The sequence below is a fragment of the Bufo bufo genome, chromosome 10 (assembly GCF_905171765.1).
Source record: "Bufo bufo chromosome 10, aBufBuf1.1, whole genome shotgun sequence".
In the NCBI taxonomy this organism is placed as follows: domain Eukaryota; kingdom Metazoa; phylum Chordata; class Amphibia; order Anura; family Bufonidae; genus Bufo; species Bufo bufo.
The window spans coordinates 24,871,050-24,896,141 of NC_053398.1; the positions used below are offsets into that span (position 1 = coordinate 24,871,050).

Consider the following 25,092-nt stretch of genomic DNA (forward strand, 5'->3'; position numbering starts at 1 on the left):
GATTTTCCACAATCACCCTTAATTGGAAATGTGTTACATCCATGGAACATACTGCAATATGAATGGAGACTAACGCTGGCCAAGTAGGTGTCTGCCTTTTAGATTGCTGCCTACTCTCTTCACACAGCATGAAAGTAATTGCACTTTGATATCGATGACGTATCCTCAGGACAGGTCATCAGTATCAGATCGGTAGGGGGTCCGACTCCATGCGCCCCCACATTGTACAGCTCCGTACACTGCATAGTTGCCCTGTGGGATTACTGGAGCGCTGCTCGTGAGAACTACGTCTTAGAAGAAACACAGCACATCGAGCTCTTCGGGACATGTGAAACACTCACCTGCTTTATTCTTTTTCTCGCCGTTCTCATCTAAGGCGGACAACGCTGTGGTGATGCTCTTCTGAAGATCATTATTGCCTCCAACAGAATCATCATCATCAGAAGAAAAAGAAGGCAACGCTTCCAGGTTCTTCTTAAACTCCTCCTCGGTCTTTTTAGGAGAGCCACCCATCTCAGAACCTGCCGACTGCGGCCGAGGTGGTGGGCCAGGACAAGGGCTCTTTATGACTGGGGTACACGGCCTCCTGATTCGATTAGGTACACGCACTGCAGGGGCTGAAAACTGCTGTTTTGGTCCAGTCTTTAAAAAGTCCAAGAAGGAGGCAATAAAACCAGTTTTTACTTCCGGTTGCTTCTCCTCCACTTCCTTTATCTTCTGCCTCATCCTTTCTTGGTGCTGGTAACTATCATAGTAACCCTCAGAAACGTGTGATGAATACTGCATCCCCGCGTCGGGGCCTTTAGACAAGGGCCGTTTCATTTGCACATTTCGTTTAGCTTGCTTGACGTTTGCATTTTCGTCTTCTGTAAAATGTTTCATTGGCATTTTATCTTTTCCCTTGAGTTTTTGAAGGCCGTCTTGGGCTAGATCTTGGCAGTCTTCGTCCATTTGGCCACCAGAGCTGCTGCCTGCTTGAGGATCATTTTTTGACATGTGCTGGACTTGGACCTGTCCAGCAACAGCTGCAGGGTCATCCGTGTTCATAAGAAAGTCTCTATCAGATGCGCCATTGTCCTCATTGAGGCTTTTTGCACTGCCCAAAAATTCTGAATCTCCGATATCCCCCGCCACGTCATTAGTGTCCTTAGAGTCATTCTTCTTGCTCATTTCAGAATTCTTCTCATGGTCATCCTGACTGGTCCCTAGCACCGGTGAACCCATACCGCTTGGCAGGTCTTGCTCCAAAGGCTGGATCTGGTTTTGATCAAGACTCGGGTTTTTGGAATGAGTCGTAGAAACAGTAGAAAGGTTTATTGCTGTTTGGCCACCATTTAATGAAAGCGTGTTTAGATTCTGCTGCTGTTTTGAGGGAGTAAAGTTTGTAGGTGTATTCCTTATATTTAGGGACTGGAAGCGGGACTTTGGGTCATCTGGTTTGACAGACAAGTTATCCTCGCTCGAAGACTTGGCAAATTCTTGGGCTGCGGTTGCTGCTAAAATGTCATCAACATGAGACAAAAAGTTCCTTTCATCGCTGAGCAACATGGACTCTGTAAAACACATGGGGTTCAAAGACTCAAACTGATTCTTTGAGTCTAGCCGTGGTCTCTGGCCAAAATCTTTTGGCTGCAAGTGTTGCTGCAGATGCTTCCCGTCGGAGGTGTCCATTTTTATCACGTCGGAGCTTTGAGAGTGCAGCGATGGCTGAGGCTGCCCTCCGTTGCTCTGGATAATGTGTCCGTCCATCTGAAGGAACTGTGGCGCTACTTGTTGAGGACTCTGAATGCGCTGCATTGATGCAGGTGCCTTTGCTTGGCCCAAGCCGGACTGTAAAATGGACTGCTGAAACATTTGCAAATCTGAATCCAGAAGTACCTGCGTACCTTGCAGCTGAAGGTGCTGAGGATGCCTTAAAACCGCTTGGAGCTGCGGGGACGTGCTTGGCTGCTCCGGATGCTTTGTTTCGTGCACTTTGTGTAACATGTTATGCTGGCTCAAGTCCTTAGCACTAACCTGTGTGGGCTGTATCAAGTCAGTGGAATTTTTAGCATCGTGGCCAGCCGAACTGTTCATATGACCAACATGCTGAGACATATGACCAACAGGGCTCATCATTGGCTCATCTTTTTTTGGCCCTTGAAGGCCGAGAACTTGGTCTTCCAGACGAGAATTGCTTTTGATAACACTTTGAGAATATCGGTCATCCGCCTTGGAAACACTGTAAGCCGTCTCTTGTGTGCTCATCTCCCTGTCGTTTAGTCCTTGAGCAGAAGACTCAATATTGGCTTGCTGTTGTAACGCCTGCAAATCAGACATCTGGAATTTCTCCTCTTGCTTTACACCTGCATACAGGTTGGTCTCGGACTTCCTCTTGACGTAGGATTTGGAGTCTGCAGTCGTTCTACTGTTTTGCAACGCTTGCGAGTTAGGAGGGGATGAAAAGGAGGACGAGGGGACGGTTGGCAAAAACTTTTGGGACTGTGGGGAAGTAGAGTCTTGATTAGCCTGTGATGAATGCATAGAAATGTAATTTTGGGTAGGACTCGAAGCAGGCAAATTCTGCCCGCGAGAGGAAGCCGAAAATGGAAGAGATGGGGATGACAGTGGTAGGTTCGATCCTGAATTATAACTTTCTGAAGGACTGACTGGTGACATCACCTGGGACTGAGATGAATAGCTAACTTGTGATTGACTGACTGGAGTTAAACCCTGAGTGTTACTGGAAGAATAACTTTGAGTCTGGTTAGCTGAAGACAAATCTCGCGTTTGATCGGAGTAGTTCTCGCTCGTAACTGAAGACAGCGCAAGCGACTGACCCGTCGAGTAACTTAGTGTCTGGCTGCCGGAGGTTATGGTTTGTGATTGGCTAGAGAAAGCAGTCAGTGGTTTGTATAAAGGAGGCAGCTTTTCCGATTTGATTGTTGAAAACACTTGCGATTGACTAGCAGATGGTAGGTTGGGGGACTGTGTCGAGACATAGCTGGGGGACTGGCTTACAGGTAAAAGGCTACTAAGCTGTGCTGAGGAGAAGGCTTGTGCTTGGCTTGAAATGACAGAACTCTGATTCTGAGAAGACTTTATATAACTTTGGGTGTGCCCAGGAGACGCTACACTCTGAGATTTGGGGGTCTTTGAGGACCTCGGGGGTGCCTTTGTGGGACAGTTCTTTGATTTCGTAGAAGAGGGAGGGAAACCAGGGGATGGTATGACAGATGGGTAAGATTGAGATAATTCCACAGAAACTTGAGTAGTTTTCTGTACCGGTCCACCATTGCTCACCTGAGTAAGAGCTCCGAGAGGAGCACATAGCAGAGCGGACTGTCTTGATGTGTCCTGCAAGGCAGCCCCAGTTACACTTGTTAAATAATTCGGTAAGGAATGCTGAGTACCAGATAGCTGTGCCTGTACAGACTGCGTACTAGAAGGCCTCTGATGGTGTTTTATAACACTACATTCCCTCTGAAGTGCTCTTTCTATGGAGGCGGTAGAACCAGTAAACACTGATGTACTGTATGGCTGACCGGTCTGTTGGGTCCCACCGAGGGCCGACGGCAACAAACTGAACTGAGGCTGTAAGAGATGAGGCGCAGATTCCTGGGCAGACCGATATGTTGAGGACTGGGGTATGCCAGTACTAAGCACAGCGCTGCCAAGACGTTCAAATGTCAAGGCGGTAGGAGTCTGTGATGTCTTGAGTTGCAGCAAAGAGTCGTGAGGAGAAAGCAGACCATTCGTCGTAGCGCTGAAAGTCCCATCTTGAAGAGTTAAAGATGGAGTTGTGGCAAAGTTTCTAGAGCTGAATGTGTTTGGGTGTTGATAAGCTGAGAGCGCAGATGTTGGAAATGTTCCAGAGGTTTGCAAAGCTCCAGTAACAAACAGTTCTGTCGCTGTCGAGGAATGCATGCCTGGAAACAAGAGACAGAGTAAGACGGATGGTACAACTGTGCAAAGCAACAAGAAAAAAAGGTCCTTACTACTGAATGTATATAGACAAACCAAAAAGAACATCCAAACCGACTTAATTTGCAAAATCAAAATCAAAATCGGGTGCACGCTCAATGGGGACAAGCTTACCCAATATATAAACTGTAAAAGCGAGCAGCACTCCAACACGTAATAAAGTGTTGGAGTACTGCTCGCTTTTACAGTGTGTGTGTGTGTGTGTGTACATATAATATATATAAGAAAGTCCACGGCACTCCTCTGTAGATGGTGAAAAAAAAGTGTATTTATCCACACATATCTCACAGCGATGTTTCAGTCCCCTCACGGAACTGAAACGTCACTGTGAGATAGATGTGTGTGAATAAATACACTTTTTCACCATCTACAGAGGAGTGCCGTGGACAGTTATATATACATACATGTTTCATCAAAAGGTGGGTAATCAAATTCCCTAATATGCATATTTTGGGGGATTTAAATAATGATGACGTAATAATGGACGTGACATCACAGGCCGAGGAAGAGACCGCAGCAACGGCCTTGGTGCAGCAGGCTTTTCTAACAGCTGATCTGCGGGGTGCTGGAAGTCAGACCTCACCAACCAGATGTTGGAGACTTACCCAGAGGATAGGGACATCAGTATTTAAGGCCAAAAACTCTGAAAAACCAATGATTGAACAGAGTCAGAGTACACAGGGACAAACCTCCATCCGGTAACACCCGGATATCCATCTGACTCTTATTCTTCCTAGAAATTTATGAACAACGTCATAACACTTCTAAGAGAAAGTGCTCCAGAGCTGTAATTCCATGGGGAATTTAGGCATCTACAGTACTAACATATACATGTCAGGAGTGGTGACAGGTCTTCTTTAAGTAAATAACCTAAAAGTCCCATGTACAAAGTCCAGTAGTGATAAGGTTATGAGTTGCTATTACCAGTTTGCCATGATGGAGCCCTGAACTGTGGCAGGAGGGTGGTGCCCGACGACGCTGCCTGAGCTGTCCGAGACTCTATTGCAGATAGAAAGTTCATCACGGACGTTTCTGTAGTGTTCCCACCGGCCACGTGGAGGCTGGTGTCAAAAATGCCAGATAAACCTGCAAAGAGCAAAAAAAATAAAAAATATATTTTTATCTTAGATGTTTATTTTAATATACGCCCAATGATAACATGAAGGATACAGTCTCATTCCATAGGAAACTGGGAACAGTATAAAAAGACACAAGACACGTAAAAGGGGTTTTCTCGACACTTTTATACTGATGACCTATCCCCTGGATAGGTCATCAGTATCTGATCGTTGCTAGTCCAAGACTTGGGACCGCTGCCAATCAGCTGTTTGAGAAGGCACCGGCACATGTAGTAGCGCAGCAGCCTTCTTGCAGCTTCGCCCTGCCAGTGACATCACGTTCAACGGTCACATTGCCTAGGCGCAGCTCAGTCCCATTGAAGTGAATGGGGCTGAACCGTGATACCATATATATCTAAACACCTAGCCACTATCAAATGCACAGCGCTGTGCCCGGTGAGCTGAGAGAAAGCTGTGGCACTACTGTGAGCGCCGGTGCCTTCTCATACAGCTGATTGGCGGGGGTCCTGGGTGTTGCAGCCCCACCGATCAGATACCGGTATAAAAGTCTTGGAAAACCCCTTTAAAAGGGTTCTCCACTTTGGACAACCCCTACTTGTCAGAAGGCTCTACTGATATAAAGCTGATCACAAAGGGGGTCATTTATTATGGGAAGTACGCCGCTATTGGGCGTACTTTTGTCGCACATTTGGTAGCAAAGGGGATTGCAGCCAAATCTGCAACTTTTCCTCTCTCACGCCATTTTTCCAAGGTGGCGGGGAAAGGAGCATGCCCGTCTGATTCATCATTTTCTACACCTGTTTTGGCGTAGAAAATGGCTTAAGGGAGCTGGCGTAGATTTAAGCAAGTCGCATGGCCGCCGGCAAAGCGATTAAGTTATGTAGAGGCAGGTGCACCTAAGTTATGTAGAGGCAGCGGGCATGGACTAAGACGGACGTCTAAATCGCCAGTCTTAGTAAATATCCCCCCAAAGTGTCTACCAGAGATCAGCTGTTTTCTGTAGGGAAAACTTGCAGTAACTCTTCAATTTCACTGCAGCCCCACCACGGAAAAATGAAGCATTACCTAGGGGAAATCTGATCAAGCGGGCTGTCTGTGTAATGCAGAACAGGACAGGTCCTCCAGACATGCTCTTTGTAACCGCTCTCAACTCCAGCGTTTTCTCAAGTGGACAAGTCCTTTAAAATGTGTTTGCATCTCAAAAGAACCTTCTGAGAACCTCCCTACTGTTACAGCAGATCTGTCAGGTCTCCTACTCCACACTGCTAAGAGTTATAGAAGACAGAGGAGGAGACGCTGTGCTCAGGGATAAATGACAAGTAACTTATGGACATCACGGGTCTGACCTGTAGGATGGTGCGTGGTGGCATATCCAGGGAGCTGATGAGTGGCTGCATAGGTCTGTCGGTGTAGGAGCTCGGTTTCTGAATGAGACGGATGCCCACCTCCATAGCTCAGACTGTAGGGACAAAACAAATGATAGTAGTTAGAATCCAGGACTGTCAAAACGTCGAGCTGCTGCATCTCTTCAAACAAGTTAAATCGCTACTGACATCTCAATGATCTCTGCATAACAGCTCGTGTACGTGACCGCTGCCCGTTTTGCTGTCTGCAAAATACGAATACCAGCAGCGTATTTTGTGGAACACACCGTTCGGCCATCTATAGAACTGTCCTCTCCTGGTCAGTAAAACGGACAAGAATAGGGCATGTTCTATATTTTTTCTAGGCCACGGAATGGCGGTGTGCCCTCTGCATCTTTTGCGGCGCCAATGAAGTGAATGGGTCTGCATGTGACCCCCCAAAAAAATTATGCGGATAGGATGCGGACCAAAAATACATTTGTGTGCATAAGCCCTAAATCAACATAAAAATCCAATAGAAGAAAACTTTGTAATAAATCATATTAGAGAAAAATGCCTCTCTCTCCTTCTCCTGCAGTGATTACCGACTCTGAATCGATCTTGTGAGGGGCATAGACAAAACAGATTGTCGGCTTCGCTGGGAGATCAGGTTACAGCTGCCGCCCTCAGAAGTCCATAGAAAAGGGAGGAGGAAGGAGCAGCTTCAGTGAGAGAGGACATGCCTCTGCCTTTACTTCTCCTGTTACCCTCCGCAGTGACCACTCTTTCTTAGACTACTTTAACACTAGCGGTTCTATTTTCCGGTACTGAGATCCGTCATAGGGTCTTAATACTGGGGGAAAAAAACACTTCCGTTTTGTCCCCATTCATTGTCAGCGGAGACTAAACGTAACTGAACAGAACAGAACGCTCCAAAATGCATTCCCTTCAGTTTGGTTGCGTTCTCATACCGGAGGGCAAACAACAGCATGCTGCGGTTTTCTTTCCGTCATGGGATGTGGAGCAAAACGGATCATGACCCACAATGCAAGTCAAGGGGGCCGGATCCGTTTTCTCTGACACAATAGAAAACAGATCCGTCCACCATTGACTTTCAATGGAGTTAATGACGGATCCGTCTTGGGAATGTTAAAGATAATACAACCGGATCCGTTCATAAACGGATGCGGGCGGTTGTATTATCAGTAACGGAAGCGTTTTTGCTAGACCCTGCCGAATCCAGAAAAAACGCTAGTGTGAAAGTAGCCCTTATCCGGGCATCGACAAAACCGTTTTTTAGCTTCACTGGGAGATCAGGTTACAGCTGCTGCCCCCAGAAGTATATGGAAAGGGGAGGGGGGAGGAACAGCTGCAGTGAGCGAGAGACACAGATGTTGCTGGTTTCACCGCGAGAGAAAGGGGAGCAGGATCTCCTCTTGTGTGTGTGCTGTGTATGGGAGACCTCGTAGCAGCTACTCTACTACCTCAGGGAATGCTGACAATTAGAGATGGAGCCTGCAGAGAGGCAGTGATAAATGCAGGATACCAGTCATACAGTGGTCAGATATAGTACTCCTCCTCATTAACCCTTATACAACAACTTAGTCTGAAACAATAGGTATGCTTTAAAAGCAGGGATGCCCAACCTGCGGCCCTTCGGCTGCTGCAAAACTACAACTTCCAGCATGTCCTGATAGCTGTAGGCTGCCCAGGCATGATGGATGCTGTAGTTTTGCAACAGGTTGGGCATCCCTGCTTTAAAGTATCAGCCAACTATATTTGCCAAATGACTTGACATCTACAATATAAAGTTATTTTCTATTCAAAAATAAGGAAGGCAGTAGCAACGGCGTGAATAGCTTTGCTTAGACATCCAACCTAGGGGCCGCGCACGGTACAGACAATGATTCTGCGAACTGCTGAGCGGAAGACGTAACTGGTTTCTGAAGACCTCCATCTGGAAGAGATGAGGCATAAAACACTGAAAATAGCACCGGCGCACAGTTCTGGCTGGGCTTGAAATGCGCCTGCACAATAAAACTGTAAAGTATTGCTCGTTATAGTCAATAAAGAAGAAATCCCCGGCTGCTGATGACAGTCAATGTGGATGCTCACGAGCTCATACCGCGTGGCACACTTCCAAGGCTTATAAAATACCGAGAGTCATTCTCGCGGGAAGCCCTTCACCAGCCTGAGCTTCGCAATGATTCACAAAGGCAGCGAGGCACTTGTATACAGGGAATATATCGTCTAAATGGTCTTTTACAGATTTAACCAGGGCCATTACTTTATTATAGAGCGATTGCTTTCAGAACATGGACGTTTCAGATGCTAGACAGATAGGCGAACCCGTTCCCTTGGTAAAGGAAGAGAAATGGAGATCTGTAATTGAAAGCTCACGCATTTTGCAGTCGGATAGGAAAAAGAGTTGGGGGGAGGGTTCTGGTATGTGGAATCATCTCTAGAACGATGCAAAATGTAGCCTCCAAATTGACATGCGGACCATTTTATATGCTGGATACAAACACGGCCAGGACGTTACGCAACCAGTAAATATCCTTAGTCTTTAAAAAGGGTTTTCCAAGACTTTTATACTGAGGATCTATCCTCTGGACAGCTGATCGGCAGGGGGTCTCAGGTGCTGGACCCCCACCGATCAGATACTGATGACCCATCCAGAGGATAGGTCCATCAGTATTAAAAAGTCTCAGAAAACCGCACAACAGCCCATGTTAAAGTCAACGGGGTCCAACAGTATCCATTTGGATTAGTTAGTAATGAACCCACCGGCAGGCATACCTCCATTATAAATTGGCGCCATGATGCTAGTCTGTACATAGCCTATGTCATCGGCAGCTACACCTCCAGAACATGCACGCTTGACCGAGAATGCATGTGCACTGAATGGGGAGAGAGGGGTAAGCGGCGGCCATACACCTCTGAAAGGTGGTTTATCGCCCTGGAGAACACAAACGATTGAGCATGTAAAATTCAAGATGGCCGATGCCTCTTCCCCACGACAATCATGTGTCAAGAGAGAGTCAGACCCTCCCCCCACACACATAAAATAGTCGGTAAATTTAACGCGTAAGGCCGCCCTAATACAAGTCTGATAAATCTACCAACTAAGGCCCGTTTCACATATGTGTTTTGGTTTCTGGTTTTGAGGTCCAGCAGAGGATCTCCCAACCGGACCCAAACTGTTCCTTTTCATGTTAAAAACATCCGGATGCAGCCGTTCCATTAGGATGCGGTTGTGTTACAAAGAAACGGAGTAAACCGGTTTCGGCATTAAAATCTCATAGTCAATGGGTGACAAATTTTTTTTTTTTTTCAGATCTGATTTTAAAAAAAACAGATCCGGCATTATTGTTGACTTGGGGTACTTTCACACTTGCGGCAGAGTGATCCGGCAAGCAGTTCCGTTGCCGGAACTTACTGCCGGATCTGGCAATCTGCCGGATGCGGATCCATCTCACAAATGCATTGCAAGAACGGATCCGTCTGACTGTTTGTCATACGGACAAACGGATCAGTTTCTATATTTTATTTTTATTTTTTTTTTAAAGGAGGACGGATCCGGCACTAATACATTTCAATGTAAATTAATGCATTCCTGCAAGTGTTCCGGAATTTTGGACGGAGATAAAACCGTAGTATGCTGCGGTATTATCTCCATTCTGAAAAGTCAAAAAGGCTGAACTGAAGACATCCTGATGCATCCTGGACGGATTGCTTTCCATTCAGAATGCATTAGGATCAAACTGATCAGTTCTTTTCCGGTATTGAGCCCCTAGGACGGAACTCAACACCGGAAAAAAGAAAACCGCAAGTGTTAAAAGTACCCTTACATTGATTTTGCTGCTGGATCCAGTTAGTTCTGTTTCGCAGACCGGACACAAAACCACAGCTTGCAGCGGTTGTGTGTGCGCTCAAAAAAAAAACAAAACACCACAACAAAATTGTACGGGATGCATCCTGATCAGTTTTGTCCCCATTGACAATGAGTGGGGACAAAACGGAACCGGTTTGGAGATCCTCTGCTCGATCTCAAAACCAGAATGCCTCAACGCAAGTGTGTAACAGCCCTAAGGGAAAAACCTCAGAGGACGTTATTTTAACACCAATGATAATGGTTTTGCTTACTCTTAATTGGGTGAATCATCAGAAACAAGAAGGGAGGATGCCATCGAAGACAAGACATTAAAAAGATAAAGAGATACCGGAAAATAAATAAAAAAAATGGTAAAAAAAAAATCACTAGTCAGATGGTCCCCACTTCTAAGAACGGATGGACGTAATCTTTAGGCAGGCCAGGGACCATCGGGAGGACTCAGACGTACAGATTCTAGCAGACCGGAGAACATGGCCAACAGCTACAACGGCACAACCTAATCCTTACAGATGATGGGAGAAGACCCAATGTTCTTACATCACTAGGACACACTATGGGGGAAAGGGGGGTCCCCGCGGTATCCTTCACTATACCACATGTAGAGAGAATTACCAGTACAGGACCAAGTATAGCAGGATAATTATAGAATGTGGATCAGACTGGAAATCCATAAGGCGGAGAAAGGGAAATTCTCAGCGGCAGTGATCTAAACCTATAGCTACATTGTCTGAACGTCTTGGTCAACAAGGCATTCTGTTTTTCAAAAGGAACCTAAAATTCATATACGAGAAGGAGGAGATAAAAATGGAACGACGTGTGTCCACCCTTAGGACGTCAATTTTGCACAACACAAAATTAAAAGGGGTTCTCAGAGACTGGGAATCCATGTTTAGGGGGCCGTGGATTCCCAGTCTCTTCCACTTCCAGTCCCTGCAGGACTGAAAGTGTGACATGCATCGATCTGCGCGTCACTACTGATGGCCAACCAAAAGCTTCAACAGTGATGTGACCCGTGTATAGTCACCAATGTACCCACCGACTGGCTGGTCACACTGCCCGTCTGCCAGGTACCAGAAGTGGTGGAGATGGGAGCCAGGCGCCGAACCTAGAGCGCCGGTGACAGGTGAAGTTTTTTTTATTTAAACTTTGGCACCCTGCCTCCTGGTCTCGGAGAACCCCTTGTCCATTCACACGTCCGTAGTGTATTGCGGATCCACAATACACCCGGCCGGCACCCCCCATAGAACTGCCTATTCTTGTCCGCAATTGCAAACAAGAATAGGACATGTTCTATTTTTTTGCGGAGCCGCGGCCCAGAAGTTCGGGGCCACGCTTTGGAAATGCTCTCCACATCTCTTCCGGCCCCATAGAGAATGAATGGGTCCGCACCCGTTCCCGATATTGCGGACAGTATACCCCCCGGCCAGGGTCGCTTGAAATCGCTTAAGGAAAAAGGCAAATCTTGTATGTCAGTTGTTACTCACTTCACTGGGGGGTTGTCAAACAGGTATAGTGTATAACACCTGAGACAGTACCCCCCCCCCCTCCCCCCGGCCGAGTCTGCCTATCGTGCCAGGGACGATACTGACTTTTTCCTTAAGCGATTTCAAGCGACCCTGGCCGGGGGGTATACTGTCCTAGGTATTTGTGACCACTGACCTGTGTGACAGCCCCCCCAGTGAAGTGAGTAATTTTGTTCACTTCAGTATACAGCTACCGACTTTTGTATTTGTTTTTTTTCCTTGGCAACCTTGGTTGGGGGGTCACAGGTGCATTTATACCTGTTCGACAGCCCCCCAGTGAAGTAAGTTACTATTTATGGTTATTGCTGATCATTCGGTTGATCATCCTTTTTTACAAATTGTCACATCGCTTTGTGCATATACATTTGGTTAGTTTTATGTTTATGGGGATCAGGCGCTTTTTATGTGTATGTAGAAGTTTCAAAGGTCATTAACACTATAGACCAAATCCTACACATACCTTCTCTTTATTAAGACAGGCCGGTCTGAATAAATGTGCCCCAAGTGTAGGAGATTGTATTAGGTCTCGGGCACACGACCGTGTGCCGGCTGTGCCCGTATTGCGGCCCGCAATATACGGGCACCGGCCGTGTGTGCACCATTTCACAGATGCGGACCCATTCACTTGAATGGGTCTGCAATCTGGAAGATACGGTGCAGAGGCACAGAAGCACTACGGGACATTTCCGTGGCATTTCGGTGCGGGTAGCCTAGAGGTTAAGTCATTTCTTACCACACAGTGGACACCGTAAAAATTGCTTTTTTTATTTTCCACCACGTTCATTTATTCCAGTTTCTCAATAGTGATCGTGTCGACTGGCCCTGTCACTTTTGCGCCTGCGCCGTTGCTATGAGAATCTGCTTCTGCTGCCTGAGGGGCACAGACACCGACTGCGCATGCGCCGCCGACATCTGGGCACACCTGGAAGAGGAGCAGTGCATGAACAGTCGGCATCTGCGCTGCTCAGGTAGCAGCAGAAACTCCTCTGCGCCGCTACTTTGAGCGATGGTGCAAGCGCGAGACTGACAGGATCAGGAAAGATGTCTGCCCCCGTCAACCCTGGGGGAATCTCTTGAGCGGCGGGGCTGGCCTCCGGCACATTTTTAAACAGTCGCTCATTTTTAATCTTGATGCAAGATTGTGTATGAAGTTTGCAACGTTCACGAGGAGACACCTTTACAGCTGGTGTTCGGCTGAGTCCATTACCGCAGCTCCGGATCCTCGCCAAAGGTAGATAAACACTCCGGGTCAAAACAGAAGATGACTCAGGCTTTTAGAAGGACAGCTGTATTGTTAAGCCACCCTGATCTGATCACACCCAAATATTTTCCGTTATGTTGGAAAACTGCACAATGACCCAACCTTTCTTTGTTATAGGCCAATGAAGGGGAACCGAATTCTCACAGCCTGTACAGGGGACTCCTCAAGCCTCGCACCAAACACGTCCTCAAATGCAAGGAGCAATTAACAGAAGAAGCAACTTTGCACTTGGTCTGCAACCATAGGTCCACATAAGAGCTGTAGACACTAAGACTGCCGCGCCCTGCGTTGGCGCTTGATGCGCGTAAAGTTATGTAGAGGCGCTGGCCATGCAACTTGTTTAAATCTACGCCAGCTCCCTTTAAGTACTTTTCTACGCCAAAAACTTAGAAAATGATAAATGAGAAGGGACGGCCAGCCCCCTTCCCTGCACCTTGGAAAAGTGTTGGGAGTGGAGAAAAGTGGCAGATTCTGTCACAAATCCCCTTGTGATGTACTTTATCATAAATGACCCCCTAAATGTTAGGAAATTTTACTGCTCCCCGTTGCTGGCTCCCTGCACCTTCGCCTCCAGGCCTGCGATGCTCCGCTGGGCTCCCTCGCTGAAAACCTGCAGCCAATCACTGACCACAGCAGTGACCAGCTTCGTTTGCATCATGTGACCATTGGTCATGATCTAAGGGGAGCCATTGGTTGGCTATAGGTGGCATCAAACCAGATGTGTTCAGCGAGGGAACCCAGCGGAGCATCGCAGGACGGGAGGAGAAGGAGCGGGGAGCCAGCGCCAGGAACCAGGTAAGGGCTCTTTCACACGAGCGGATCCAGTGCTGGTAATCCTAAAAGTGCGCACTTCTCTGTGGAGTTCATTCAACCCAAACACCTTGTTACAAAGAATGGTGAGACAATTGAAAAGCCGAAGACGCTCCCTGATGGAAAGCACAGGCCGTTCTCATGAAGGGGTGCTGGACGGCAGCCAACGTTTCTCACACACACACACCGGCAGCGCTGCCAGCTCTCAAGCCGACGTGTCAACCGGCAAGCCACTAAGTGTCACTAGGATGTCAACGACAACCACGGGCTGGCTTGATATGAAAACCCCAGGCTTCCTCCCGAGTTGTGCACACGGAGCTGTCAATGGCAGACACTAGGAGAAGACTAGACTAGAAAACAAGGCTGCGCTCAAGATTTCTCTCTCCTTCATATGGACTATAGAATGGCGGCAACTTAACGTAAAGTTATATTAAAGGGGTATTCCAAGACTTTGTAACTGATGACCTATCCTCCGGACAGGTCATCAGTATGAGATCAGTGGGGGTCCGGCACCCGGGACTCCCACCGATCAACTGTTTGAGAAGGCACTGACACTCGCAATAGCGCCACGGTCTTCTTGCAGCTTCCACTAGGCCAGCAATGGCTTGTTAAAAGGTCACGTGTTTAAGGCGCAGCTTAGACCTATTCAAGTGAACAGGGTTGAGCTGCGATACCAAGTACCGCCACTATACGATGTACGGCGCTGTGCTTGGTGAACAGAGAAGGCGGCAGCCCTTACAACAGCTCTGTGTACCTTCTCAAACAGCTGATTTGGCGGGGGTCCCCAATGTCAGACCCCGACCGATCAGATACTGATGACCTACCCAGAGGATAGATCATCAGTTAAAAAGACTCTGAACGCCCTTTTTTGTCTAGGTTCACATCTGCGGTTTTGTCTCCAGCAGAGGAACAGACTGCTGGAGTTTACCATATCCGGCCCAGCCGGATACCACTGCGCACCGCCGGATCCCCATTATGTGCCCGCTTCCATGTATGTAGCATTTATTTGTCCCCCCAACGGAACAGACTGCCGGAATTAAGGACGCAGACGTGAACCCAGTCTTAAAGGGGTATTCCAGCCACTGGATAGGTGACAGATGCTAAACTGGTTGGGTGCAGGTTGACTGCTGGGACACGCACAGACTGCCAGAGAACAGCCATGGTGCCATTTTTCCTAGTGGGGTCCCAGTGGTCGATCCTGGGAGAAAGGGACCTCCAGCGGTTTCTATCAGATCAGTCATTTGAACGTAACCTCGAGACGGTTTGCTTTTCCTGTCCCTGTAGACGAGAAAGATGCAAATGTCAAACGTACCATGAGAATCGGCGCTCTCCATGTTTATTTAATGACAGATGTCTCCGTATATGCAAATAGGGAAACGTCTGGCATCAGCCCACATTACTCACACCGAGGTGGTGGCACCAGTCAGGGCTGCCGATTTATGGGTCCTGGTAATGGAGAGGTGTCAAAAGTTAAAAACTAAGGGTCACGCAGACGGAAAAGCCTTTGGGGTATTGCTGGGTGCTTCCGTACAGGATCGCAGAATGAGATGTGAACAAAGCCGAATAATAATCCTCATTTAGCCAGCACCGACATAGTCCGCAGCTCTTCACAATTGGGGAAGTAAACAAGAAGAGGGGGAAATAATCAGACATTTCCAGGCACGGACAGGGGTCATGCTCGTCGCTGCAGTGGTTGTGTGTCCCCCAACTTGCAGGACACTGGTTCACATAAAAAGCTGGACAACCCCTTTAAGACAAAGAGTTTGCTGCCTAGAAGAGCTTACAATCTAATGGGATGGGAGGAGTCACACAATTGGTACATGGCGCCGTTTGCCCAGGAGAATATAAAGAAAGCTGGATACTCCAGCCAGTCACGTTAGATCAGCGATGGCCGAACTCGCCATTTTCGGCCAACCATCTAATGTGTATGGTGACCTCACAACTTCCCCCTGATGCCTGGAGAAGTTAAAGGGGTTTTCCAAGATACTGGATAGATCATCAGTATCTGATCGGTGGGGGCCCGATGCTGGGACATAGAAGTGAATGGGGCTGAGCGCGATGCCAAGTACAGCCACTATACAGAGGACGGCGCTGTGCTTGGTGAGATGAGAGAAGACCACAGGAGCTTAGGAGCCTTCTCAAACAGCTGATCGGCGGGGGTCCCGGTGTCGGACCCCCACTGATGAGATACTGATGATTACCTATCCTGAAGATAGGGCATCGGTGCAAAGATTTCAGAAAACCCTTTTAAGGATTGGGCATGTTGAATTTCAATCACTACATACACATGCTCGAGGGTGATAACCATCAGCCGTCCGTTATCTTTAAACCTCACGCACACGGCTGTATTACAGTTGCTTACAACCTTCAAGGCATAGGTGGGGTGTGGGGCACCCATATATTTCTGAGGCTCCACTGTACCCCCACATGCCTCTGATGGAGGCATACATACGTTTTTTGTTCTGCCAGACTCCATAGAATTCTGACATTCATTCAACTGAGGAAGGACTGACGGTATACACAGCAACAAAACTGAACAAGCAGAGCTGCAGTGTAAAGCACAGAATTACAGAGCAGCAGCCTGAGCTGAATACAGACAATGGATCTAACCTACAGACTAAGGAAACTAGATCACAGCTACATATCCCATCATACGCAATGGGTATTCTTGCTTCATTAGCGGACGCATCTCTAGCACCCTTATTACTAGTTGCACACGAGCAGAAGGCATATGAAAAACTTTTACAGTAGAAAAACTGCACAAAAAAAAATTAAATCTCTCTCTATTTCTTGAGTTGCTTACTGAGGCAGCGATGCCAGTGCCGAGCCTCACCTGCTTCCAGGCCGTCTATTCTGCCTACGATAGATGGAGAAAGTCCCAGCGGTGGCCGGCTCAGCTGGACAGAAGGAGCCTTCTCCATGAGGAACATCTGGGGTGTGGAGAAATGAGCGCGTCGGCACATTTCACTATCCACTTCACAATGTGAAAATTGTGTAACGTCAGAGCACAGAGCTGAATGGTGCCAGGGGGCACAGGGCACCTGATCCATCAAGTAAAAGACATCCAGATCTCCGGATTATATGGATTAGACTGCCCAATGGCGGTCTACTAGAGTAAAAATCGGAATTAGTCTAACCGGTAATTCTGTTTCCATGAATCCACCATGACGGCATACAACTGGAATAGTGCTGTCGTGGTGGTGAAATGGAAAAAGGGGCTTCCTATCAGACAACTGCTGCAAAGACCGTCCTGCTTTCTGGACGACAACATGGAAAGACCATTATTGTCAATGGCCGCCATACAATGCTTCACTTCCCCTGCACTGCCTGCAAAGTCCCATCACCGGCAACTGCTGATAGGGCGAGTGGTGGTCACAGCGGCTGCACGCCCCATAGTCAACTTGTGGTTTGGGGACCTTTGGGGTACATTTTAACTATTAACGTTTGCATGGTATTCCCTGTATTCATAAGAGGCAACGTCACTCTACCCACCTTTTCTCGTCCTGCGTGTTGTCTACGTGCATGCTCCAGGAATCAGGAGACAGATGGCGGTAGAACTGTCGGTCTAATGCTATCTGCAAGGTTCGGGACTTTCTAAAGGGTCCATTCACACATCTGTGTGCGTTTTGCGGATCCGCAAAACACGGAAACCGGCAATGTGCGTTCCTCATTTTGCGGACCGCACATCGCCGGCACTAATAGAATAGGCCTATTCTTGTCCGCTATTGCGGACAAGAATAGGACATGTTCTATTTTTTTCGGGATGGGAATTGCGGACCCGGAAGTGCGGGTCCGCACTTCCGGATCCGGGCCGCATAGAAATGAATGGGTCCGCAAAATGCAGAACGGAATTGCGGATGTGTGAATGGAGCCTTATTGATTATCTATCCTCAGGATCGGTCATCAATATGAGATCAGCAGGGGCCTGACTCCCTGCACCGCAACCGATCAGCTGTCTGAGGAAGATGCGGTGCTTACTGGAGCCCCGATGCCTCATCGCAGCTCAGCTTCATTTACTTGAATGGGACTGAGTTGCGCCTGGGCCACGTGACCAATGAATGTGAGGTCCCATGGCCTAGGATAAGGGCTAAGCACTCACCGGTGCGCCTTGGCCTCTTCGTACAGCTGATTGGCAGGAGCTGCCAGGAGCCGGACCCCCTGCCAATCAATCTCGTATTGATGACCTATTCTGAGGATCTGTGAAAATCCAAGAAAACCCCCTTTAAAGGGGTTGCCAGTCTCAGGAGGAAACCTGACAATGTGCAAAAAGTTGTCCGGTACTCGGAAACACAGCCATCACTTCTTTATGCCAACAGATCTTACTCATGGAAACCTAACAATACCGAGTGTCCACCTGCAATTAGGAAGTGATTGTTACTTACCGGGCAGATCCCACGCTGCTGATCCAGTTCTCCTGGTAGGGTTCAGTGGTGACGTCACATTGACATGTGACCACAGAAGCCAATCACTAGCCTCTGTGCTGTGAGATCCGGCAGGTAAGTAACGATCACTACTATTGCAGTTGGATCCCGTCTCGTTGTCCTGATACCGGACATCCCCTTTAAAGTAAATCCGTTCTATGGGACCATACAAACCCTTTTCTTCTGCAGTGACGAGACGTTTACATCATTTTGTGGCCTCAGAAAAAAACGGGACAATCAAAGCCGGGGCACGAAGGATCCGAAACACAGGACGTTCATCAAGAGAGATTAAAATGTCTAAAATATTTACAGCTCAGCCCCATAAACTGCCCCGGAGAGCAGGGGGCGCCGTTAGATCACAGTCCTGGAGAGATTATATATGTATACATACGCGGGGGAACGCTGGGCGCTATTACGTTACGGCTCTGGCGAAATTATATGTTTGTACAAAAGGCTTTTATACGATGTGCAATGTGCTACATGGCAAAATTTATACAAAGGAAACCCAAGCTGATGATCCGTCAGAAACGCGCTCGAAGGAAAGTGTGTGTGTGGTCTGTGGTGGAGGCGGCTACGTGATAAATCACACATTTGTATCACATCTCATGGATAGTTTTTATTTAAAGGGGTTGTTCAAAATATTTTTCAAAAGAAGGAGACATAAGCCACTAAATGAGATATATATATATATATATAAAAAATTAAAATACTATCCTCCTGCTTTTTCCAGTGCTCTGGAGTATGTTTACATGGCTGCAGAGGAGACACAGCAGTATAACCCCTGTGACCACTGCAGCCAACCACTGGCCTCTTTGGTCTCATGCCATATACCTCTGAAGCCTGCGATTGGCTACAGCGGTGACGTGGGATATATGGTATGTCACTATAAACATATCCTGGAGGGGAAAACCAAAGTAGCGGTGCTGGAAATGGCAGGGATTAACTGGCGGGTATAGGACCTTTTTTATTTCATCAGATTTGGTGGCTTAAATCCAGACAACCCAGGATAGGGTATAACTATTAGATCTTGTGTGTGTGTGGTGGTGGGAGTCGGGTGGGGTACGGTTTTACCGCCGGAAACCGCACCGATCATGAAAATGAAGGCCCTGCACCTGGCAGGGCCTTAGAAATAAATAGACTGGCAGGCTCCATTCATCTCTATGGGATCTGCCAGAGATCGTCCAGTGCTGCACTCTGTTGTCTCCGGCAGTCCTACAGAGATGGACGGAATACAATATTTTAAGGCATTTTGGTAGGATTCTGGCAGTCGCTGCTTGGAAGATCAGCGGGCAGGACCAGCAGCGATCGTCCTGCACTCTGAAAGGGGTCGTCTCTGATAAGACGACCCCCCCTAGAGTTTTGTATGTGGGCTTCTCGTGCATTTATCTGGTAACTGCTGCGCTGAAAGGCTGTGACATGCGAGAGCCGACGTGCCAAGGCTTCATGCGATTCAACTGAATGACTCCTGGCACAGAGAAAACCTCGAGAACAGAAAGCTGACCACATAACCCACTGCTGCAACTGTGGGGACGCCCTACAACAGGGATGCCCAACCTGCGGCCCTCCAGCTGTTGCAAAACTACAATTCCCAACATGCCTGGACAGCCTACAGCCATTAGGGCATGCTGGGAGTTGTAGTTTTTCAACAGCTGGAGGGCCATAGGAGACAGTCACTTCCATTACAGATGAGGCAGGGCTCTTCGTTCCTACAGATGGAGCGGTAGGTGGGAGGAGGCTCCCGCTGCAGCCAGTCGTCTTACAGGTAAGCGGAGGGGAAACAGGCTGAACTCAAGACACATACAGAAGAGTAAGAATACTTTCTAGATTTCTCCTACGAGATGGCATGAAATGAGGAAGATTTGCGATATGTACATATTTTTACAACGTTCCGCACATTTTCTCCCCGAATCTCGGCGTTATCTGCATTCATATCTCCGGCAGCCTCACTCCGCTCAGAGATCTTCTATATATAGTAAAGACTCAAGGTGCAAACATGTCCATCGATCGCCATCTAACGCCGAAATGTTTGGGAATGTGTAGAGAACAGAGAGGGAAAGTGATCATGTCCTGCCTGCAACACAAATCTCAGGGGATTAATCTGAAATACACTAATATTCCAGGCACCCCGGGTATTCCCGTATATGGAAGATATGACATATCCGCACTCAGCCTCTGTAGAGCCCTGAAGAAGCTGCCAAGTGCAGAGATAGGCGCGGGACTCAAGCTGCGGAATCATTCATACGGACACGTCGTACTTATGGCAGCCCCCTTTCTGGATGGAGTGCATTCCGCTATCACTTTGGATTTCCCATTATTTTGTTGTTATTTTTTTACATATTTTGTATGTTTATAACTAGTGATGAGCGAATCAATGTGTTCATTATAACAAATTAATTATAAAATGCTGGACATCTTGTGACTGCCGATACCGGAGCAGCGACTGCGATTGTGCCACATGAACCTTGTGCTTCTTAATGGGGTTGTGCAGGAACTATATAGATTGATGACCTATCCCCAGGATAGGCCATCAGCATCAGAATGGCGGGGGACCGAAACCAGGAACCCCCGCCGGTCAGACGTTTGAAGAGGAGGCGGTACCCCGTGCGAGTTTTGTCCCTATTCACTGTCAATGGGGACAAAACTGAACAAACCGGAACGGAGTGCACCAGAATGCATTCTGTTCCGTCGCGTTCTGTGACCGGACACAAAACCGCTGCAAACTCCAGTTTTGTGCACAGTTTGCAAAACTGAACAAGCCGGGTCTGGCACTAAAAACAATGCAAGTCAATAGACAGGAAAAATAAAATAAAAAATAAACACGGATCCGGCGCCCATTAACTTACAATAGTGTCAGTGCCGGATTCGGTTTGTTTACTTCTGATTTAATACAGAACCCCCACCCCCAAAGAAGCCCTTTAATTAAAAGGGGTTGCCCTGGCTTTTACTATTGATGACCTATCCTCAGGATAGATCATCAATATCAGATTTGCGGGGGTCCGACACCCAGGACTCCTGCCAATCAGCTGTATGAAGAGACGGCACGCAAAGTGCGCAAGTACCGTCTACCTTCTCTCCATGTCCGCTGCTGCCGTAAAAAGTCTTTGCCATAGACAGCAGCGGTAAACAGGAAGAGAGACGGGAGACGGCGTGTGTGCATGCCGTCTCTTCATACAGCTGATGGGGGGGGTCCCAGGTGTCGGACCCCCACTACTGTACAATTGATGACCTATCCTCCAAGTCTATCACCCCGTGCTACACAAGACCCCAGAGGCAGTCTGCTATATAGCACTTCTGTACACGTGGAGCTGGGTGGTAGTCAATAGGCTACAAGGCAACCTGAACACCAACACAAAGTACACCACGTAACATGCATGTCATACTAATGAAGGATCGGTGATTTAAAAGGGTAGTCCAGGATTAGAAAAACATGGCTGTCTCAGCACCACGCCTGTACACAGCTTGCAGCTCTGTCTCATCGACTCCAATGCAGCTGAGCTGCAATACCACACACGACCCGTGGACGGGGTGGTGCTGTTTTTGGAAGAAGAAGGCAGCCATGCTTTTCTAATCCAGGACAACCCCTTTATGCATCGAACCCCCTTTTTTTTAATGCAACGTACTTCCTGCATTACCTTAAGAAGCTGCTCGGGATTTATTACAGCTTCACAGATTGCTATTGCCGTCAGTGATTAACCAATTTTACAGAAATGGAAGGCGGGGGGAGCGAGAAGCGCAGCTCCATTTAATGGAGGGACATAAATACATTGCATTGTATGCAGCAGAAAACCGACGGGAAGATCTTTATCAGCCATTAGAGAACCTGTTCTGCTTCTAAACGACTCCGTTCTAGTCTCTTCCAAGAAGTAATAATGAGGGGCACGCTGGCTGCAGAAAGTAAATGATATAACAATAAGTCTTACCTCCCATGCGTAATTGCAAGGATCATGTAAAAAATACCTCATTCCAAGAAGCACAAGGCACCAAGCGTCTCAATCCCTGGAAGGCTCCTCGAGACATATGACATGATGCAGAACACTGGGCATATGGCTCCGTATGCATCCGATGCGGTCACTAAGACAGAAAGCTCTTAAAGGGGCATTTCCATCACATACAAAGGGGCCATATTGCTAAGATATGCCCCCAATTGACTGATAGGTGCGGGTCCCAAGGAGAACGGAGCCGGGAGAGCTGTGGCTGGAGGACCCCGGATTTCCCGGGGTCCGTCCACCACCAAGCTCTGCTCCCATACAATTGAATGGGAGCGCACCGTGCACGTGCGGCCCCTGCTCCCATTTATTTGTATAAGTGCTTGGCTATTTTCGGCGGCCCCATTGAAATGAATGGAAAGCGGCTGCACATGAGCATTGCGCCCTCCATTAATTTCCCTGCTCTGTTCTCGTTTGTAGGTGCGGGTCCCAGAGGTGGGACCCGCACCCATCAGACAATGGGGGCATATCCTAGCGATATTCCCCCATTGTATGTGATGGCAAAACCCCTTTAAAGGGCATCTGTCAGCAGTTTTGTCCCTATGACACTGGCTGACCTGTTACATGTGTGCTTGGCAGCTGAAGGCATCTGTGTTGGTCCCATGTTCCTATGTGCCCGCATTGCTGAGAAAAAAATTGGTTTTAATATATGCAAATGAGCCTCTAGGAGCAACGAGGGCGTTACCATTACACCAAGAGCCTCTGCTCTCTCTGCAACTGCTGCGTCCTCTGTGCTTTGATTGACAGAACCAGACAGTGAAAAAGTCATCACCAGAAGTCGCAATAACGCCTGTACGAGCGTCATAGGAGCCAACCTATTTCCTTTAATAACAAAAGGATCAGGCACTGAAACTCAACATGCCAGATCCCTCTTACCAGAGTCGGAGGCTCCCATACACATAAAACAGTCGGTGGTCCCACCAAAAATCTGTTAGTCCAGTTGACTTATGTATGGGGGCCATCATATTCCATGGTTCTAAGATGTGAATATAAAATCCATGGGCCCAACCCTCACGCGTCATGGGCCCAACCCTCACGCGTCATGGGCCCAACCCTCACGCGTCATGGGCCCAACCCTCACGCGTCATGGGCCCAACCCTCACGCGTCATGGGCCCAACCCTCACCCGTCATGGGCCCAACCCTCACCCGTCATGGGCCCAACCCTCACCCGTCATGGGCCCAACCCTCACCCGTCATGGGCCCAACCCTCACCCGTCATGGGCCCAACCCTCACCCGTCATGGGCCCAACCCTCACCCGTCATGGGCCCAACCCTCACCCGTCATGGGCCCAACCCTCACCCGTCATGGGCCCAACCCTCACCCGTCATGGGCCCAACCCTCACCCGTCATGGGCCCAACCCTCACCCGTCATGGGCCCAACCCTCACCCGTCATGGGCCCAACCCTCCCCCGTCATGGGCCCAACCCTCCCCCGTCATGGGCCCAACCCTCCCCCGTCATGGGCCCAACCCTCCCCCGTCATGGGCCCAACCCTCACCCGTCATAGGCCCAACCCTCACCCGTCATGGGCCCAACCCTCACCCGTCATGGGCCCAAGCTCTTTTTAGCATGGCTGATCTTCAAAGAAAAGAAGAGTCAGACATGATGATCTAGAAGATGTCAGCCCCAACCCAATATCTGTCATCAGGGGGCTGCTGTAGAGTCCTGGATTGGTCAGCTGTGATCTAATGAAAGTTTTGAAATCAGCATAGAGCAAAAAACAAAATCTACATCTTACTCAAGAAGTCAGACAACCCCTGCACGGTCCTTCTGCACAACCTGCTGCCTGCAAAAAAACATAAATGGCCTGCGGAACCAGAATAATCCATCACGTAAAGCCCAGCAATACACCGACTGACGCAAACATGTAAAACACAAGGACAAATGGAGGAAAATAACCAATCCAGACATCAGCTCTGCCCGGTGACAACTGAACAGGGTCTCATCCATGAATACAAATGCTGCTGCTGACGAAGCATCTCCAGGATACTAAATAATCACAGGGCATGTTCACATGGGGCTTTATCAGAGGTGGCGCCGCAGAGCGTGAAAAAAATAAATAAATACATGATTTATTCTATGTGAATAGGAAATAGCATGCTGGGAGTTGTAGTTTCACAACAGGTTGCAGACCACTTGGTGAAAGATCGGGCAAAACAGCAGCAGGTAGTGCTGGGTGACGGCTCCTAACAGGAGAGTCACCCCGCTTTCCAAAGACCCTGCATGGGGCTGTTCACACAGCGTCTTTTGCAGGCAAAATTTGGTGAGGATATCACCCCAAAAAGCCACCAGGCAGCCACGAAACCCAGCTCCATAGTTTTTAATAGGAAGCCGAAGTTTCAATGGGAGACCGAGTCTACATTTTTTGGTGTGGTATCCGCACCAGCTTTGTCTGCAAAAGCCACCACATGAACGGCCCATTAGGAAGAGTCATAGCCAGTGTTAGTGTCAGTCTATACTGCACCCCTAGCATTATATACATCAGAAATGTAAGGATAAACCGGCCTGCAGGTCTAATAACCAATAAGCTATGTGGTATCTGCAATGTACAGAGATCCCTCATATTTCATCACATACCTTATGTTTTTCAATAAAAAAAAAAATAATAATTTTAATGGCGTCTGATTTTCTATGGATGCTCAGAAAGTCAAGAGCCGCAGCTCCCTATGCCGTGCACCAGGCGAACCCTCCCTACGTAGGGGCATTGTTCTCGCTGCCTTCCGAAGACACGTGGACCCGACTCCGGGGCATCTTAGTCACTTTCTTCTTTTACGGGATCAATGTTAACGCCGTGTGCCGGAAGGAACAGA

General features: G+C 48.2%; 1 protein-coding gene across 1 annotated transcript in view; it reads right to left on the minus strand.

Moving 5' to 3' along the window:
• QSER1 (glutamine and serine rich 1) overlaps positions 1-25,092 on the minus strand; it is a 55,624-nt gene that overhangs the window by 21,074 nt on the left and 9,458 nt on the right. The window contains exons 2-4 of the mRNA XM_040410054.1: positions 6,389-6,501; positions 4,888-5,049; positions 342-3,908 (exon numbers count right to left, since the gene is read on the minus strand). Coding sequence (XP_040265988.1) covers positions 342-3,908; positions 4,888-5,049; positions 6,389-6,501 — 3,842 coding nt within the window. The remainder of the gene's footprint in view (positions 1-341; positions 3,909-4,887; positions 5,050-6,388; positions 6,502-25,092) is intronic.